The sequence below is a fragment of the Urocitellus parryii genome, chromosome 3 (genome assembly GCF_045843805.1).
Source record: "Urocitellus parryii isolate mUroPar1 chromosome 3, mUroPar1.hap1, whole genome shotgun sequence".
In the NCBI taxonomy this organism is placed as follows: domain Eukaryota; kingdom Metazoa; phylum Chordata; class Mammalia; order Rodentia; family Sciuridae; genus Urocitellus; species Urocitellus parryii.
Window position 1 is genome coordinate 218016508 of NC_135533.1, and position 17982 is coordinate 218034489.

At 66.7% G+C, this 17982-nt stretch overlaps 2 protein-coding genes across 6 annotated transcripts in view; both read left to right on the forward strand.

Moving 5' to 3' along the window:
- Zfr2 (zinc finger RNA binding protein 2) overlaps positions 1-1249 on the forward strand; it is a 37250-nt gene extending 36001 nt beyond the window's left edge. For all 4 annotated transcript variants that reach the window (XM_026404438.2, XM_077796625.1, XM_077796626.1 and 1 more), the window contains exon 18: positions 285-1249. In XM_026404438.2, the coding sequence (XP_026260223.2) occupies positions 285-461 (177 nt within the window). In that variant the 3' untranslated portion in view covers positions 462-1249. The remainder of the gene's footprint in view (positions 1-284) is intronic.
- A 10043-nt stretch (positions 1250-11292) lies between these two features.
- On the forward strand, positions 11293-15984 carry Matk (megakaryocyte-associated tyrosine kinase). Of its 2 annotated transcripts, none has more exons than XM_026404376.2 (13): positions 11293-11364; positions 11552-11611; positions 11920-12033; positions 12113-12228; positions 12322-12541; positions 13039-13132; positions 13972-14037; positions 14555-14654; positions 14724-14808; positions 14875-14948; positions 15047-15242; positions 15586-15672; positions 15745-15984. In XM_026404376.2, exons 1-13 carry the CDS (start codon positions 11293-11295, stop codon positions 15982-15984), a joined length of 1524 nt encoding a protein of 507 aa, XP_026260161.1. The 2 variants fall into 2 exon arrangements, with proteins under 2 accessions (XP_026260161.1, XP_077651972.1); XM_077795846.1 differs by having other exon boundaries at positions 14724-14799.
- The last annotated feature ends 1998 nt before the right edge of the window (positions 15985-17982 follow it).

The window sequence follows — 17982 nt, forward strand, 5'->3', positions numbered from 1 at the left end:
GCGAGATGCTGGGCAGAGGAGGTGGTCCGGGTGGCAGGACTGCCCTGAGCACCCCACGACACGGCCCATGAACACCCAGCGCCCTGGCCTGGCCTTCCCAGCTGGCCCCTCGCCGGCAGACCAGGCTGTGGGAAAAGCCTGGTGCCGCAAAACTCCAGTCGGGCAGGAGGGGACGCTGGCACAGGGCAGGGCCCCTGGCAAGCTGCTCCTCTGCGCTGGCCGCTCAGTGGGCGGGAAGGGGGCGCAAGTCAGGAGCAGCGTCCTGACGCCCCGGTCGCCCGCAGCACGCCCTGCGCATGCTGGCCTTCCGGCAGATCCACAAGGTCCTCGGGATGGACCGGCTGCCGCCCAGGAGCAGGCCTGGGGCCCGCTTCCGGAAGAGGCCCCGGGAGGCGGGCCTGGCCGAGGAGGGCCCGGGCGAGAGGAAGCGGGGCCGCCAGGGGGGCACGGGGCTGGCCTGAGCCTCTGCTCACCTGGACAGGCCTCGCGGCGGACAGGGCCTCCTCCTCTGCAGTGAGGTCTGTGCCTCCGCCGCGCTGGGTCTCACTGTCCTGGGAACTTAGCTGCCCGAGGCCCTGGGAGCAGCCCGCTGCCCACCAGCGGCCGGCTCAGTGAGCCAGAGGGGCGTCCCGTGGCTTCACCCGCTTTCTGCACAAGAGTGTGGGCTGCACGTGGGGGGCGGGGCGGGAGCAGGTGTGCAGGGGCCCCAGGACCTCAGCCCCACCCCACCCTGCTGGGCAGCCTGGGGCCGGCAGGGCCACAGACAGGCAGGTGCTGCCAAAGCACACGAGGCCACAGCCCCAGGAAGACCTGTGCCCCTCAGCCACTCCCACCCAGCACCGCCCTTCCCGAGTGCCTTCTGCAGGGGCCGCTCTGTCAAGGGCTCTGTCACCCCCGCAAGGCCTGGATTCCTCCTTGGGTTCCCCCTGATTTTGTCCCACCAGGGCCTGAGGCAGGTGGTCCCCAGTGCTCCCTCAGGGCTCCAGCCCAGAAAACGCGGGGCCAGTGTGGCTGTCCCATGGCCCTGGGGACACCGCCTGCCCGGTCCTCACCCTGCCCCGTTCAGACCCCTCCCTCTTCTTTCCCAATGGCGTCGAGGATGACAAGTCCCTCTGTGCAGACATGGCCTGTGGTCATGCGACTGCTCTGACTCCGTCTCTGTGCGTTTGAGGGACGGCCCGTGTGTGGCCCGTGTCTGGGCCTCGGGAGCCACTGGAGGCTGGTGGGGAATAAAGGCGCCTCTCGTCCGCGTGTGGCGTGCTCTCCTTTCGCTCAAGCGCCCCCACCAACACTGGGCCTCCGCCTGCCTTGCAGGGCCCTGGGACTGGGCCCCCCACCTCTCTCCCTGAGCTCTGCCCATGCAGGGGCCCCTTTGGACACCAGGAAACACTGGCTATGTGTGTCCCTCAGCCCAGGACTGCCTCAGGCCTCCCGAGCTCTTGGCCTGGTCCCTGCTGCAGGCCGAGGGCTGGGAGGTCCCAGAGCTTCCCGGCAGGGGTGGGCACTCGAGCTTGGCAAGAGGCTCTGCCCACACAGAACTTCCCCACGGCTTCCCCAGATCTTCGTCACTAACCTCAGAGGGTGGCCAGGGTTCACATGAGGAGACCTGGTCACAGTGGCAGGGAGCTGGGGAGGAAGGCGTGGGCAAGGCGGCAGTGGCCCTGTGGGTGGGCAGTGGCGTGTGCACCACACACAGACAGTGGTGGGCACAGAGGAGTGGGCAGGAGATCAGCCGGACCCCCTCTGGGCCCCGCCGGGGAGAGGCTCCCACCTGGAGCTGGAGGCCCTGGAGAAGCAGAGCAGAGGACACAGGCCACACGGAATCTGTCAGGCACTGGAAAGGGCTCAGACCTCCTGGAAGGCAGGCCAGGCCACTCTGCTCTGCCCAGGGTCCTCCCCTCACGGAACCCCTGCTGCAGGCCCAAATGGCCGGGTCCTGGGGCGGACCTCCTTCAGCCCCCACCTTGGCCCTGTCCCCTCTGCTCGGCGCCTCCTGCACAGGGTTCCGCTCCCTCCCACCTCGGGGTCCACAGGCCCTTCACCCAGCTTCCCAGGCTGACCTCCCCACCTCCTGGGGCCTGGCCCTCATGGCCAATGTGCCAGCAAAGCCTGTCACACCAATTCTCTCTCCAGCCTCTGCAACGGTCACTGCTTTAGCCCTGGGGGGCCCAGGGTGCTCAGGATAGAACTGCAGATCCAAATAAAGACCCCCCCCCACCTGCCAACTGCGCCCTGTCAGTCTGCTGCAGACCCACCACTCAGACTATCCTTAGGAGCCAAACAGACCTGCCCCAGGGCCTTGGCACATACTGGTACCCCTGCCTAATGAGCTTTCCCCTGGCTCCTGCTCCTCCCCTTCCCCAGGCCTCTGCTCCAGTGTCACCTCCTCAGAGAAGCCTCCCTGACCTCCTGGACCTGCCACTAACCCTGTTCATTGTCATTACACTAGATGTGACTGCAAGCAGGAGGTCTGGGTGGGACCTCATGGTCCCAGGTCCACACGGGGGAGCTGAATAAATAACTCTTCAAGCCAACACCACGTCTCTGGGATGGGGATGGTGGCCAGTGGCCACGGGCAAGCCAAGGGCCGGCCGGCCTCCGGGAGCCGCTCCTCCACCCCCGCGGACAGCCCTCCGCCCAAGCGCCCACATGGGGCGCCTCCCGAGCCAGGAGACGTCGCTGGTCGCCATGGCTGGGACAGCAGCCTCCCCACCGAGACCCCCGAGGGGTCACCCAAAAGCCCTCAGCAGCACGTGGAGAGTTAACGGCCCCTCTAGCGACTCCCGGCGCGGACTCAGGCTGCGACAGCGAACCCAGCGGGGGCTAGCGCGGCGGGGTCCCGACGGAGGCGCCCGGGGCCTGGAGGCTGGCGCTGCGACCGCCCTTCCCGCCCCTGCCCTCGTCCCCCGGGCGGGGACCCCACGGCGGGCTGCGGGGCGCACAGAGGCCGCGGGGCGAGGAGCATCCGGGAGGGCGGGGGACGGCCGCGGTGCGGCGGCGGGAGCGTTGCTAGGAGACGCGGCGAGTGGGCGGGGACGCGCTAGTGGGCGGGGCCGGGAGAGAGGCGCGTCCCTGGGCTCGAGCGCAAGGTCACGCGGACGCGGAGAGGGAGCCGCGAAGACGCACCGCGGCCGGCCCGGCAAGTCCACGCGGGCAGGGGCAAGGACGCAGGGTGCCCTGGGGAGAGAGCAGCCTGGGACCAGCTCCGGCTGACCCACGGGTGGCCCACGTTGTGGAAGCGCAGTGTTGAGAGACTTGCACTCGCAGCTGCGCGATTTCCAACAGCAGGAAGGAGGAAGCAGCCCCAGGGGCCATGCAGGGATGGACAGATGGACAGGGTGCGTGGTCCTGCCACGCACTGGAGTACGACACAGCCTTGAAGAGGGAGGAGGTTCTGACACACCCGCAGCTGGATGGACCCTCAGGCCGCTCTGCCCAGTGGAATGAGCCAGCACCGAAGGACACACTGAGGATCCACCCACAGGACGTCCCCCTCTGGCCAGATGCCTAGGGACAGGAAGTGGCAGGGTGGGAGCCAGTCCCTGGGGAGGGGATGGAGCTAGGTTAGTGGGGACAGAGTTTTAGTTTGGGAAGGTGAGGAAGCTCTGGAGATGGCCGTCAGGGACGGCGGCACAGCCCTGTGACTGTGCTTATTGTCACTGAGCTATGACTTGGGCGCCGTGAAGACGGCCCATTTTCTATTTTATCACAAGTAAATTTTCCTGAGGAATTGGGGTTTGCCTGTTAAAAACTCTGAAAAATCTGAAAATGGAAGAAAGGAAACACATGGGTCAACCCTGTGAAGCTCCCCTTCCCAGCAGCTGTCCTCTCTGGGTGCACGTGGGTGACGCGTGGCCCGTCCTCTTCACTCCTCCGCTGGCCTCCTGCCCATTGCCAGCTCTCTGCATCGACTCTCCGGACGTGGTTCTCCTGGAGATCCTGCACCTTCTTTGAAAATCACCAATTCAGCCCCTTGAAAATGCGCCACGTGGTGGCATTTCAGGCACTCAGTGTGGCGCAGCCGTCACCACTGTCTAGTTCCAGAACCTTCCACCAACCAAGGGGAGGCCTCATCCCATGAGCACTCACTTTGCCCCCCCACCCATGACCCACTTCCTGTCCCTGGTCACATGCTGTGGCCTGTGTGTCCGGCTCTCCCTGAGCACCAGGTCCCCAGGTCCCTCCACACTGCAGCTGTCACCTGGCTCCTGGTCAGGTGTGTGTGGACCACACTGTGTCCACTGGCCCCCTGGTGGACACTGGGCTGGTCCCATCTTTTGGCTGTGGGATGTGACCAGGGCTGGGCACAGCACGGATGAAGGTGCCCGGAGAGCCCAGCCCTCCCCTCCTGGGGACAGCCACATCATTTCCAAGGCATCGGTCACGGACTCTGCTAGGACGTCTGGAGGGACGGGACGGGACGGACACGCGGAGGCCCTCACGGCTTATGAAGGGCCTTCCCGGCTGGCTCCTCCCTGGCCGGGCCCCCTCCTGGCCGGCCTGTGCTGGCCCTCCCTGTTGAGTGGCCCAGGCTGGCCCCAAACTCCCGGCTGCAGCGATCCTCCTGCCTCAGCCTCCAGAGCAGCAGGGACGGCAGGCGCTGCCTCCCAGTTGGAGTCTCCCCATTTAAAGATCCTTTTCCACACCTGCACACCAGTGTCCCTCTGAGCCACTGTTCCTGCCCGAGTCCCTTCACACACGTCCCCAGCACCTACGCCTGTCCTGGGCCGGCGTGTGCCGACCACCCTTCCTTCGGCCATCGCCAAGACTGCCCTCCTTGGGGAATGTCAAGGGAGCAGAAATCACCTCTGCACCAGGGAGGCGGGCCGGCCTCAGGGGCAGCTGGCCCTGAGCACATGGTGGCAGGTGTGGACAGCTGCCCCTCCCCTGGCCTATGAAGCTGGAGACGGCTGGCAGCCTGGCCCTGCAGGCTGGTGAGAACCCGTCAGCGGGACAGAAAAGGTCAGGCCAGGGACCCAGCAGGCGGAGGGCAGGGAGGGGGCCAGAGCTGGTACCAGCACGGGCGCCATCCCCGCGGCTCGGAGGCTGAGGCAGGAGGATGGCAAGGGCGAGGCCAGTCTCAGCTACTTGTCAAGGCCGCCAGCAGTTTAGTGAGACCTGGTCTCTAAACCAAATATGGAAAAGGGCTGAGGATGTGGCTCAGAGGTGAAGCACCCCTGGGCTCAACCCCCAAGACCAAAATAATAATAATTATAAAAAGCAAAAGAGGGGCTGCGGCGGGCTCAGCGGAGAGCGCGGACCTCATGTGCCAGGCCCTGGGGCCCGTCCTCAGCCTCACATACCAAGGTGCAGTCAAGGTGGGCGTCCACCCACAACCAGGACACAGATGTTGAGGCAAAGAAATGCAGAGGGGTGACGGAAAAGCCCGAAAGAAGTCTTGGAACTTTGAAAAATCTGGTGACCCAAGTGTCACTAGAAGGCTTGGGTGAAAGAGGAATTGTCACCAGAAGTAAAAAGGAAGACAAAGAGGAAGAGGAGCCCGGAGGCGGGCAGGCAGCGCTGCGGGAGGAGGGCAGGACGCCGGTGAGGAGGCTGCCCCCGAAGCTGGAGGGGGACGCCCTGCCCGTCCCCTTGGCTGGGACCTGCTCTCTGAACACTGTCACCTTTGGGAAAACCTGGACCCGGAAGGTCGCACGTTCCCCAAACAAAGGTGCCGACCCAGAAGCCTGGAGGCTGGGCCCAGGGAATGGCGGTCACAGCCCAGCGGTCAGCTCCCGGGCAATCAGAAGCCAGGGGCCAGGAGTCCAGCTGCAGAATGTCATTCTGCCAGGGAGGCCAGAGGCCGGAGGCCAGAGGGAGTCAGACCCACACAACCCAGGCGCAGGCTAAGTCCAGGGGGACGGAGAGCCCGTCGGCAGGCCACAGGGGGGGCTGCCCACACGGGACAGAAGAAGCACAGAAACGCGTGCCCAGGAGGGTGGCAGGTGACCCCAGGAAGCAGAGTGTCCCCGAGAGCTAGATGCTGACCTCCAGGAACGGGGACGGCGCCCGGCCGATCCATCAAGAGACTCTCCTTGGCGACTTGGGGACATGGCAGGGACACGCGGGCGGCGGGTGCTGCCCCTGGGGCCTCGTCAGCCAAGGGAAGGAGGCGAGGCACCGAGGACGAGGACGCGCAGAGACCACCCGGACCCAAACGTCCACGCCCACGGTCGCATCGGCCCGCGGCCCCGGCTGGCCACCGGTGGCTTCCGCCGTGGAAACAGGGCCCACCCCAGAGGCCCCGGGGCCTGTGCAGAGCCTGCTGATCGCCGTGGAGGCTGGGCTCGGGGACAGGGGGGCCAGACAGCCTGGACAGGGCCTGGGCCCTCGGCCTCTCCTGCGCCGCCTCCTCCACCTTCCCACTGAGGGTCCCGGGCATCCTTCCCCAGGGCCTGGACACAGAAGCCCGGGACGCTCGTCCGGGTGCACGCCTCCCGTGCAGGGGACAACCCCGGAGGGCCATTCTGGCCTGGACAGCAGAGGGTGCCAAGGGGCACGAGGGTCTTTGGGGGAAGGTGGACATTGGGGAATGACCAAGAGCAGAAATCGCCTCTCTGAGAAGCAGCCCTCGGGGACGCGGGGACGTGGGGACGCAGGGACACGGGGACGCGGGGCCGTGGGGGGAGGCGGAAAGCCTGTGCCCAGGCCCTGGGGCTGGGTGTCGGGGGCTGCAGAGGCACAGGGAGGCACAGGGAGGCGGGAGCAGAGGCTGAGGGGCCGCTGGGCAGTGGGCAGAGGCAGTGGCTCCAGTCCCCCCCCCCCCGCGGCTGGCGGGAACCTCACGTCCAGTTCTGTCCTCGCGTGAGGAGGACGGGCCCCTGGTGGACAGCAGCCTCCCCACCGAGACCCCCGAGGGGTCACCCAAAAGCCCTCAGCAGCACGTGGAGAGGGCCCGGCCTCCCAGGGGGCCGCCGGCCAGGGGGCACTTTTCCTGGAAAGAGCCAAGGCCCCTGTCCCCTGGCGGGAGCTAAATTTAAAGGGCTGCTAACTGGGGCAGCCGGTCCCTGCTCCGCTGAGGGCGGCTGGTGAGTGTCCCGCGCCACCCCCTGCCTCCTGTCAGGAGCATCCCCAAGCCTCCGCTTCCCATCTTCCAACTGGGCACTCGGACGCCGCCTCACTGGGGCCCGTTCCCCTTGTCCAGCTCCCTGGGCTTGGAGCCCCCGCCCTGGCCACCCCCCTGCCCCGCGCCCGCGCAGCAAGACCAGGAAGGACAGCAGGGGGGTCGGCTGCACTCCATGGCCTCTGCAGCAGGGACGGGAGGGCGGCAGGTTGGGATGTCCCAGGGGCCACCGAGCTTGGGTCTGGCCCTCGGGGACTTCACAGCCTGAGGGCTCGGGAAGGAGGAGGCCAGAGCTCCTTCCTCCCTCCTCCTTGGCCTCTGTGTAAAGACTACATTTCCCAACTTCCCTTTCTCCGCCAGCTGGGCTCAATCAACAGATCTGGGATTTTCCAGGAGGAGTCCTTAAAAGGGAGGAAGTACACCCTTCTCTGCCCCTTCCTGCTTCCTATTGACCGGAATGTAGTTGCAATGGCTGGAACTTGAGCAGCTATATTAGCTCAAGAGGTGGGACGAGAGTTTGGGGCTGGGGATGTGGCTCAAGAGGTAGCGCGCTCGCCTGGCATGTGCAGGGCACTGGGTTCGATCCTCAGCACCACATACAAACAAAGATGTTGTGTCCACTGAAAACTAAAAAATAAATATTAAAAAGTTATCTCTCTCTCTCTCTCTCAAAAAAAAAAAAAAAAGAGGTGGAAATTTGGTGCGGTCTTGCTCTCCTGTCATCCCAACATCTCTGGAGGCTGAGGCAGGAAGATGGGAAGTTCAAGGCCAGCCTGGACAACTAAGCAAGATCCAGCCTCAAGATAAAAAGTAAAAAGAGCTGTGGTGTGGCTCCTGGGTTCAACCTCCAGTACCAAAAAAATTCACAATGACAAGACCGCAGCAGTCTGAGTCCCTGACACCACCTGAATTGGCTCTCAGTAGAGATCCATTGTTTTGATATTTATTTCTAAGTTGTGGTTGGACACAATACCTTTAATTATTTTCAATTTTTTTCGTCCTAGATGGACACAAACCCTCATCTTATTTGTTTATTTGTAGGTGGTGCTGGGAACGGGACCCAGGGCCTCACGTGTGCTGGGCAACTGCTCTGCCCCTGAGCCCCAGCCTGGCCCAGTGCGGGTCCACTTCTCATTCCAGCATCTAGAAGGTCGGTTCCATCCCAGCCGCCAGCCCTGGCCCCACCGATGCCTCCGGCAAAGGGCCTGCCAGGCGGCTCCTGCTCCTGTGTCCACTGACACAGGCTCCTGGAAGTCGAGTGGAGAAGACCAGAATGCCCCGTGCCCTCCCCACACAGCCTGGGATGGCATGGACCGCGGCCCTGCCTGCCCCCAGCCCTGCCCCCAGCTGGCCGCTGGGACACGGGGCAGGGTCACCAGCCTGCACCAGGGCTCAGAATGTCTGACCTGGGGCCCACAGGCTGCCACCCAGGACAGGGTGCGGAGGGCGGGAGCTGGGGAGCAGGGACCAGGAGGCCTGTGGGGTGTGCAGCCCCACTACCCTTCCAGCCCCGCTAGAGGGGACGGCTGAGTCCTGGCAGGGGGCCCGGGGGTGGGAAGAGTGGGTTCTGGGAGCCCCCTCCCTGCTGAAGCAACCGGTTCTGTGGTTCTGACCCGGGTAAAGCAGGAGTGTGACAGGTCCGGAGTCAGGCCCAGCGGGGCCCTGTGCCACACTTGGTTCCTCTGATCCCTCCCTCAGGATGGGACAGGGACCCTGGGGTCCTGGAGGGGGGGACCGTTGGTGCTTCTCCAACACAGAGGCTGCTGAGTTGTCCCTGCCCACCCTCCTCCTGGGTCCCTGGTGTGTCACAGTGGGGGCCTAGGGCATCTCGCAGCCCTCAGACAGCACGAGCCTGGAGCCAGGCGGGCAGAGCAGGTCTTGGCGGGCTGGTGGGGACTTCCCGGCACAGTGGGGCTTCCGCTGCTCTGCGGTTACTGACAGCTCTATTTCAGGCAAGAGATGGGGGTGGTCCTGTAGGGCGCTCTTGGCCCCTGTCCCTAGGATGACAGCTGCAGGGTCCCCAGCCCTTCCCAGGAGCCCTCCCCTGGGCCTCCCACACCAGCTCTGGGAGCTATGGGTGCTGAGCTGTGGACCCCGGCCCCTCATGGAGGCCCCTCTGCAGACACCACTGCCGACAGTTCAAGGCCACCAGAGGGCTGTCCCCGCCCCCTCTGCCCACCATGTCCTCCCTTGCCTGGGGGGGGGTCTGTCCACAGGGACCCCTTGGACAGATTCTGTGAAATCACGCATGAGGTGACTGGCGGGGAGTGGCCTTCCCCCCTAGAAGCACCAACAGTCCCCCCACCCAGGACCCCAGGGTCCCTGTCCCATCCTGGGCTCTGAGCCAGACCCTGTCTCTCGGGGTAATGAGATCAGACCTGAGCACTGGGTGCCTGGACGCGGGGTCTGCGAGCTCAGAAACCCTGAGCTGTGGGCTGCCCCCAGGCCCAGGGCAGTGGCCACCAGAGGAGGGCAAACTGTCCTGGGAGGTGGTGGCTCAGCCTGCCTGCAGGGGTAGCCAGAGGAGGGAGGCAGCGCCCCTCCCGCCTCCGCAGGTCCTTCTGTGGCCGCCAAGAGGCTTCCAGGTGTTGTCTTTGGTCGCCCCAATTTCCCCCGCAGGTTGCCCATGATGGTGACGTTATGGAGCTGGTGGAAATTTTTACTGCTTTTGCTTTTGTTCGTGTTTTCTGGCGCCACGCACTAACAGCCCTGGGCGGAGGGTGCTTAAGTGAGGCCGAGGGAGCTGAAACTGCAGGGTGGGAAGCGTCCCTGGGTCCTGGGGCTCTGCGGCTTGCTTACCTCCCCAGATGGGCAGCTCATGATTCCCCAACCCCTGAGCGCGTGCACGCGTGCGTGCAGCCCCTGCTCCCCGCTCTGCGACTCCACTTCCCGGGGTGGGTGACGGCGCGTGCTCTTGGGCGCCAGGTCAGGACTCGTCGTGGACCCCAAGTGCGCCCCGGGACCCCGCCCCGACCGCGCGGGAGGCGCAGGGGACCTGGAGGGCGCGGCGGGGAGGGGCCGGCGGCGACGGCGGCGCGCGAGCAGACCGCAGTGCGGCCGGCGCTAGGACCCGCGGGGGCTCCCAGGCCGCGGCGCCTCCCGCTACCCCCACTCCCTGGCCGTCCTTCCCCCCTAAAAATGAGGAAACCGAATAACTTGCTCCAAGTTGTGGTACCCGATCCGCCCCGGGGTGCGCAGCCGGCTTGCGGGGGCCCTCCTGGGGGCGGGCGCAGGGCGCAGCCCGGGTGCGCCCCCTGAGCAGGTGAGCGCGACCGCGGGGATGGGCAGGAGGGACCCCGCGGCGGGTGGGGACCCCGCGGGCTCTGGAAGGGGGCCCCCGGGCTGCACAGGAGGGGCCAGGGTGCGCGCGGGTGCGCGCGTCCCGGCGCGAGGCGCGTCCGCGGCTGGGGCGGGGGTGGGCAGCGGATCCCGGCGGGCGCGGCGGGGCATGTCTCTGGGTGCGGCGTGCGCAGCTACGAGCCCGGGTGCGTATCGGCGCGTCCACGTGGAGGGCTGTGCGCGTGTGGCCAGGATGCGTGTGCACGGCCCTGCGTGGGGCTCTGCGCGCCCGGGTGGCCCAGCGTCTGGCGCCCAGGTGTTGGTTGTGTGTGTGAGTTGGGGGCGGGGGACAGGTGCACAGCTCCGGGTGGCGAGTGTCTGTCCGCGTATCCACACGCGTGCGCGAGGGTGCGCACCTGTCTCTAGGTGGACCGGCGCCTTTGCCGGTACGCCGGCGCCCTGGTCCCCGGGAAGGAGCCCTTGGGCTCTAGTGCTTGTGTGTAGCCCACGAGTGTGCTGGCCAGTCCCGGGGCTGCAGAGCTTGTGGGGGACAGGCCCGAGGAGCTGGGATCCCACACCTCAACCTCCCTAATGCTCGGCCACCTGCAGCAGGGGACGTGGGAGAGGCAGAGGGGACCTCCAGCCTAACGGCCATGACGGGTCTGTCCAGGGCTGGGGCAGGGGACCCTACTCCTCCAGCAGGGCTGCACAGCCTCCTCTGGCCCAGCTCCACCTCAGGGTCAAAGGTTCTTGGTAATGACCTTGACTCATCCCCCTTCCCCTCCCTGCCCCTGCCCACTGCCAGAAAAGAGGAAGGAGTAGGCGCGGTCAGGTGGCACCAAGCTCCCTACACGTTGTGCTGGCTGCTGGCCTGAGCCAGGCGGTCCTCCCATACTGCCTGTGACCACTGCTCTCCGCCTTTCCCGGGCCTCGGTTTCCCTCTGGGGGAAATGGCAGGACGAACCTCCATGGTCTCCAGGCTGGCATTGTATGGCTGTGACTCGACTAAGGAGCCTCCCCGGGTAAAGATCACTTCCCCAGAGGGGACCGAGGGGCCGTGCCTGGGTCTGACCCGGGATGCCTTGAAAGGCCATCTGTGCCTCCCGGCTGTGCCCCACCTGGCCTGGACTGCAAGTGACAGGGACTGGACCCTGGGGCCCAAGCCTACCCGGAATCGGGACTTGGAGCTTGACTCTGCCCCCTCCCCAGGTGAGCTCTCGCCTTTTGGGGGCCTGGCACCCCCCACCCATCACAGTCAGGATGCCGACCGTGAGTATCCCAGCGCCTGTGCTCTGTCCCCAGCCCTTCCTCAGCTCCGTCCACACCCCAGCAGGAGGCCCACAGCCCGACCCTCGCTCCAGCGCCTTCCCTGCCTTCCCTCCAGGGTCCCTTCTGGGACTCCAACGTTTCTCAGCCCTCTTGCCCTCTCCTCTGCTTCCCCCGGCTGCTTCGATTTTGAGTCCCTCATCTCCCTGTCCCTCCCAGTTTCCGTCTCCTTCCCCTCCTGTCCTCCCTCCCCCCCCTCTGGCTCCCCACGGCGCCCTCACGTTCTTCCGCCCGCTCCTGCTCCCACCCAGAGGCGCTGGGCCCCGGGCACTCAGTGCATCACCAAGTGCGAGCACACGCGCCCCAAGCCGGGGGAGCTGGCCTTCCGCAAGGGCGACGTGGTCACCATCCTGGAGGCCTGCGAGGTGAGTGCGGCGGGGGACCTGCGCGCGCGGGGCTGGGGACGCCCCAGGACCAGGCGCCCACCCCGCCCCTCCCCCGCAGAACAAGAGCTGGTACCGCGCCAAGCACCACGCCAGCGGCCAGGAGGGGCTGCTGGCGGCCGGCGCGCTGCGGGAGCGCGAGGCCCTCTCGGCGGACCCCAAGCTCAGCCTCATGCCGTGAGTGGGCGTGGGCGGCGGGCGGCGGGCGGGCCCGGGGCGGGGCGCAGGCCAGCTGGGCCCCAGCTGTGCTGCGACGTCCGCCCGCCGCAGGTGGTTCCACGGGAAGATCTCGGGCCAGGAGGCGGTGCAGCAGCTGCAGCCCCCCGAGGACGGGCTGTTCCTGGTGCGCGAGTCGGCGCGGCACCCCGGCGACTACGTGCTGTGCGTGAGCTTCGGCCGCGACGTCATCCACTACCGCGTGCTGCACCGCGACGGGCACCTCACCATCGATGAGGCCGTCTGCTTCTGCAACCTCATGGACATGGTGGAGGTGCCCTGGGGCATCAGGACTGGGCCCCAGAGGGCACAGAGGGACCCCAGGGCTCCCTCCAGGTCTTGGCAGCTGGGCAGACAAGGGACCTCCAAAGTGCATCATCCCCAATACAGAGGTGCAGGGGCAGGTCCCTAGGAGGCTCCAGGGCCTCCTCCCATCCCTGGCAGACGGGCAGGTGTGAGCTCCAGGGTGGGATTCTCCTCAGGGCAAAGATGGAGGGCTGGTCCCCAAGGACCACCAGGGGGCCGAGTCACCCTGGTTGTACCTCTGAGGACGAGGTGGCTTCTCTGGGGAGCCCCAGGAACCTCCAAACTGGGGTCAATCCAGGGCCCCCAGAATCCACCCTGCATTTTTTCCGGTTCTCATGAAACCTGCCAACTTTGCCATGCCACCTGAACCCCTCTGGCCCCCTAGCTCCAGCCCACCCCACCCAGAGACCACCTGAAGGGGTGGGCGCAGGGCCAGGCTCAAGGCCACCCCTGCCATTTCTGCAGCACTACAGCAAGGACAAGGGTGCCATCTGCACGAAGTTGGTGAGGCCCAAGAGGAAGCAGGGCACCCGGTCTGCGGAGGAGGAGCTGGCCAAGGGTAGGTGGACACAGGCCTGCCTGGCCCTTCTTTAGCCCGGGCAGCGGGACGCGGGCTGCACACACCTCCTGGCGCGTCCTGGTGCCAAGCACTATGGAACGGAAGGCACTTGGGTGGCCTGGGCAGGGAGTACCACAGACACAGGTTAGCCCCACATTGAGCTCGTGCCGTGTCCCTGTCACCCACCATGTCATCTGAGCCGGAAACCTGGGCCTTAGCTTGGTCCAGCCCGCCTGCACACTCTGAGGCCGGGTCCTTCCACAGCTCTGGCCACCCTCCAGCCTGGTGCCCGAGTGGCCAGTGTGCCCTTGGAAGCACTGGACCTTCCCAGGCTAAGCATGGCACTGGGTGGGGACGACACTGACTTGGAGTTGGGGGGCTGGAGGAGGAACAGATGGCTTCAGACCCCGCCTCGGGCAGGGCGCAGAGCAGAGGAGCCCATGGAGGCCAGGGTCCTGGAAGGTTCCAGAACATTTATGGGTCTCCATGTTTATTGTGTGTTTTGCTCTGAGTGTTCCTGGTGGTCAGAGGTAAAGGAGGGTGAAGGGACGCCCGTGGGGCATTTGGAAGGACAGAAAGGGTGGTCCCAGCCTCTGAGACCCTGAGACCGAGGGGTTTCCTGGCACTGCCTCTGGGCCCCACAGGGAGTCCCCAGGGCCAAGCTGGGTGTGCGTGCGGGTCTGAGGGGAGCACCCAGCTTAGGTCCCGAGCCGGGGGAGTGGTGGCCTCATCTGTGGGCACTGCCAGGAAGGGGGCTGCAGGAGCGAGTGTCCCCGCGGGGTGCCATGTGGACCCCATGGGAGGGGCCGTGCCACCCCTGACCTGGCCTTCCCCTGCAGCCGGCTGGCTCCTGGACCTGCAGCACCTGACGCTGGGGGCGCAGATCGGAGAGGGAGAGTTTGGAGGTGAGGGCGGAGCTGGAGGTGGGCGGGTGGGGTGGAGGCTTGGGAGTCCCGTTCCCCACCTCCCAGGACAGGTGCGCTTGCCGCGGGCCTGTTTCCCTCTGCCACGCGGTAGCTCCGCTCCTCAGCCCCTCAGCTCCAGCGAGGCCTCTGGGCAGGATGCCGCTGCCCGGAGTCGTCCTGGCGGAGGGCAGGGTCTCCACCTCCTCTGTCAGGGCCAGAGAGGGACGTTTCTGGCTTTGTGGCCAGGTGGACACTGTCCCACTACCGAGCCCCCATCCTTGGAGCCCCAAGAGCATGCTGAGTGCAGGTGACCGTCGCCTGCCTTGAGCCCAGAGGACCAGCTTTGGCCCGGGGGGTGCAGCCCACACCCCTGCTCCGGGGGTCTCTGGCCCTGATCTGCAGCCTGCAGGGCCACGGGGCTGGCCCCTGCAGCTGTGTTGGGTGCCCGGGGACCGGGGGCGCGGGCCTGTCTGTTCCCATCACTGGTGGCCTCCTGATCTGTGCCCACCACGCCCAGCTGTCCTGCAGGGCGAGTACCTGGGGCAGAAGGTGGCCGTGAAGAACATCAAGTGCGACGTGACAGCCCAGGCCTTCCTGGACGAAACCGCGGTCATGACGTGAGTCCCGGGCTGGGGAGGGAGGGGGCGGGCGCGGGGCGGTCCACGGCTCTCACGCTCCCCCCGCAGGAAGCTGCAGCACAAGAACCTGGTGCGGCTCCTGGGCGTGATCCTGCACCAGGGGCTCTACATCGTCATGGAGCACGTGAGCAAGGTGCGGCCCGGGCGGGCGCAGGGGGCGGGGCCGCGCAGCCTGGAGCCGACCTCTCTCCCCCCGCAGGGCAACCTGGTGAACTTCCTCCGCACCCGCGGCCGGGCCCTGGTGAACAACGCCCAGCTCCTGCAGTTCTCTCTGTGTGTGGGGCTCCTGGTGGGCAGGTGGGCTCCCCGTTGCAGGGGAGACTGAGGCAGGGAGGGTGGGCCTGTTCTAAGGCTCTGGGCGCCCCTCCCAGGCATGTGGCAGAGGGCATGGAGTACCTGGAGAGCAAGAAGCTGGTGCACCGAGACCTGGCCGCCCGCAACATCCTGGTCTCCGAGGACCTGGTGGCCAAGGTCAGTGACTTCGGCCTGGCCAAAGCTGAGCGGAAGGGGCTGGACTCAAGCCGGCTGCCTGTCAAGTGGACAGCGCCCGAGGCTCTCAAACATGGGGTGAGCCCCCTTCAGAACTGGGAGTTTCAGAGTCCCACAAAGTAGGCACGTGGTCCCAGCTCTGCTGTGTGACCCTGGCACGGCATAAGGCCTCTCTGAACCTCCGAGGGGATGGCCCTGCCTCTTCAGCAAGCCGGAGGCCCATGGTCTTTCCTTTTAGACTGCCCTCTGCCTCAGTTTCCCCATCTCCGAAGTGGGCATGGGCTTTTCTCTGAGGGGAAGGGTAACAGGGCTCAGCTGGATGGGGGGACCCTCCAGGAGGGGCCGGCCCTGGAGGGCTTCCTGGAGGAAGGGGAGGCCGCAGGAGCCCTGGGCCCCACTCATCCTCTCTTGGGCCCCACAGAAGTTCTCCAGCAAGTCGGACGTCTGGAGTTTTGGGGTGCTGCTGTGGGAGGTCTTCTCATACGGACGGGCTCCATACCCCAAGATGGTGAGCAGGGCCTCCTGAGGATGGGGCAGGGCGGCCCTGCCCTGCCCGTGCTCACGTGCCCCTTGTCCCCAGTCGCTGAAGGAGGTGTCGGAGGCCGTGGAGAAGGGCTACCGCATGGAGCCCCCCGAGGGCTGCCCTGGGCCCGTGCACGCCCTCATGGGCAGCTGCTGGGAGGCAGAGCCCTCCCGCCGGCCACCCTTCCGCAAGGTGTCAGAGAAGCTGACGCGGGAGCTACGCAGTCTGGGCACCTCGGCCACCGTGGGGGCACAGGACGCCGACATGTCCACTCCGCCCCGAAGCCAGGAGCCGTGACCCCACCCGGCAGGGCCAAGGGCCCCAGAGGACCAAGAGAGCAGCAGGGAGCCCGGGGCGGGGACCGGCCAGGCCCAGGGAAGGCCAGGCCACCAGCGGCCCTCCTGGCCCCAGGGTAGGGCCAGCCTGGGCCGGGCAGCGTGGACACTTGGACCTGGGAGCAGAGGACCACGGCCTCTATAAAGACCAGCTCCAAGGCCCTTGGGTGTTCGTGTGTCTGTGACTGGCACCTCCTAGGGGTCCGCGCCGGGGACGCCCGTGGACTTCCCTGGCTGCCGCTGGGCCCCACTGAACCCGCAGTCCCCCGATGGTAGTCCAGGGACTGGACCCAGAGATGGTCACCTGCAGCACCTGACAGTCCACATGGGGCCCCTTCACTGCCCACTCAGGACCCCTCCAGCTGGTCCCCCTGCAGACCTCCATGGGGACAGTGCCCAGGGCTCCGGGCTGGGCCCATCAGCAGGTGTCCCACTGGGGTCCCTCGCGGATGGAGCACTCAGTGACCAGGGACAGCCCCAGCTCCACGGCCCCTCGGAGAAGGCTACTATCCCTCAGGGTCTATGTCTCCTGTCCCCAGCTGCTGCCCCCTGCCACTGTCCCCAACGGCCCCACCAAGGAGAGGGCTCTGCTGTGGCCTCACCCCCTCTGGGAGGTCCTGGGAAGCCCATCCTCCTCTGCGTCCCCCCTGGGCGCCCCAGTGCTGCGGGAGCTTGGGCCAGGAAGCTGGTCAGCACCGGGCAGCGAGGCCCATGGGGCGGGCTGCTCCCCCGGGCGCAGAGCCGAGCTGCCCCAGCCCCTGCCTCCAGGGCCAGCTTCCTGCATCCCCCAGCTGTGCCCCCGTCACGATGGCCAACGTCCTGCCACTTGCCCCGCCCCCCGTCACTGGGCAGGCCCTCCCAGGTACAGGGCACCCCATAGCCCCAGTGCCACACTGCCCTGGGACAAAAGCAGGCCAGATGTCCAGGGCCTCGCACTCGAGCCGGTGCCTGGGCACACACCTGGGGACAGTTGGCCACACCACCCCTCCTTGCCACACCCATCTGTGACCAGGACAGGGACTTCTCTAGGTGGGACTTCAGTGCTCACACTCGAAGTCCTGGGCAGACGGGCCAGCTGTCCCTTCTGCCTGGCCAGGCTCTTTCCCGGGGGTGTGAGGACCCTGGAGGGAGCGGCAGGGAGCATGGGGCGGGGACCCCAGGGCGGGCACACAGCGGGTGTTCCTCGGTGGCTCCCTGCTGACTTCCACAGTCGGCCAGTGACCGGGACACCGAGGAGGCAGGCCAGGCCGTGGCCCTCAGGCGGGCTTCGGTTGCTGCAGGAGAGCACGGGACGGGAGCCGGAGGCTGACCGGCCCTGGCCACAAGTCCACGGCCAGGCTAGGTGCGCAAGGCCTCGCTGTGGGGGGGGCAATGGGCACAAAAACTCCTGGGGACACAACCCTGGGGCCCCTGGACCCCAGCCACCTCCCAGTGCTGACCCCAGTGGAGTCCCACGCAGCTGTCCCAAGGCCAGGCTGACCTCCTGCATGGCTCCTGAAGTCTGTCCACTCTGGCCCCCAGTGCCCGAGGGGTTTAGCAGCTCCGCCTGGGAAACGGGAGGGCAGGAGGCTGGGAGGTCGCTGGCCAGCTGGAGGGCCTCCTGTCCCTTGCCGCCTGCCCCTAATCCGCCCTCTAAGCTGACAGCGTCTGGAGTGCGCTCCACCCATGGGTCTCCGCAGGCCCCTCTGGGCGCCCCTGGGCCCCAGAGCAGCGGATCCCTGGGTGGGAGGTGCGGGGCGGGCGGGGCCCTCTTGTGCCCACTGCAGCTGACTGCTGGGCAGCCCCGCTCCGGCCTCCTGCCCCCCACGCCTTCCCAAACCACGGGAGCCTCTGCCTCTACAGTCGGGCTGGGCGGCAGTGGTTGTGGCCATGCTGCGTCCCTGCGAGGCCCTTCTTCCGTCTGCTGCGTCCCGCTCCCTCCCAGAGGGGTCTCTGGCCCCAACTGGAGCCATCCCCCTCA

What these genes read in the sequence shown, in the direction of transcription:
- Matk (XM_026404376.2), top strand. Translation starts at nt 11,293, where the DNA reads ATGGCAGGACGAACCTCCATGGTCTCCAGGCTGGCATTGTATGGCTGT. An exon ending in TCACAGTCAGGATGCCGACC is followed by an intron (nt 11,612 to 11,919) that starts GTGAGTATCCCA and finishes GCTCCCACCCAG; the next exon opens with AGGCGCTGGGCCCCGGGCAC. An exon ending in CAGCTCCTGCAGTTCTCTCT is followed by an intron (nt 14,949 to 15,046) that starts GTGTGTGGGGCT and finishes CGCCCCTCCCAG; the next exon opens with GCATGTGGCAGAGGGCATGG.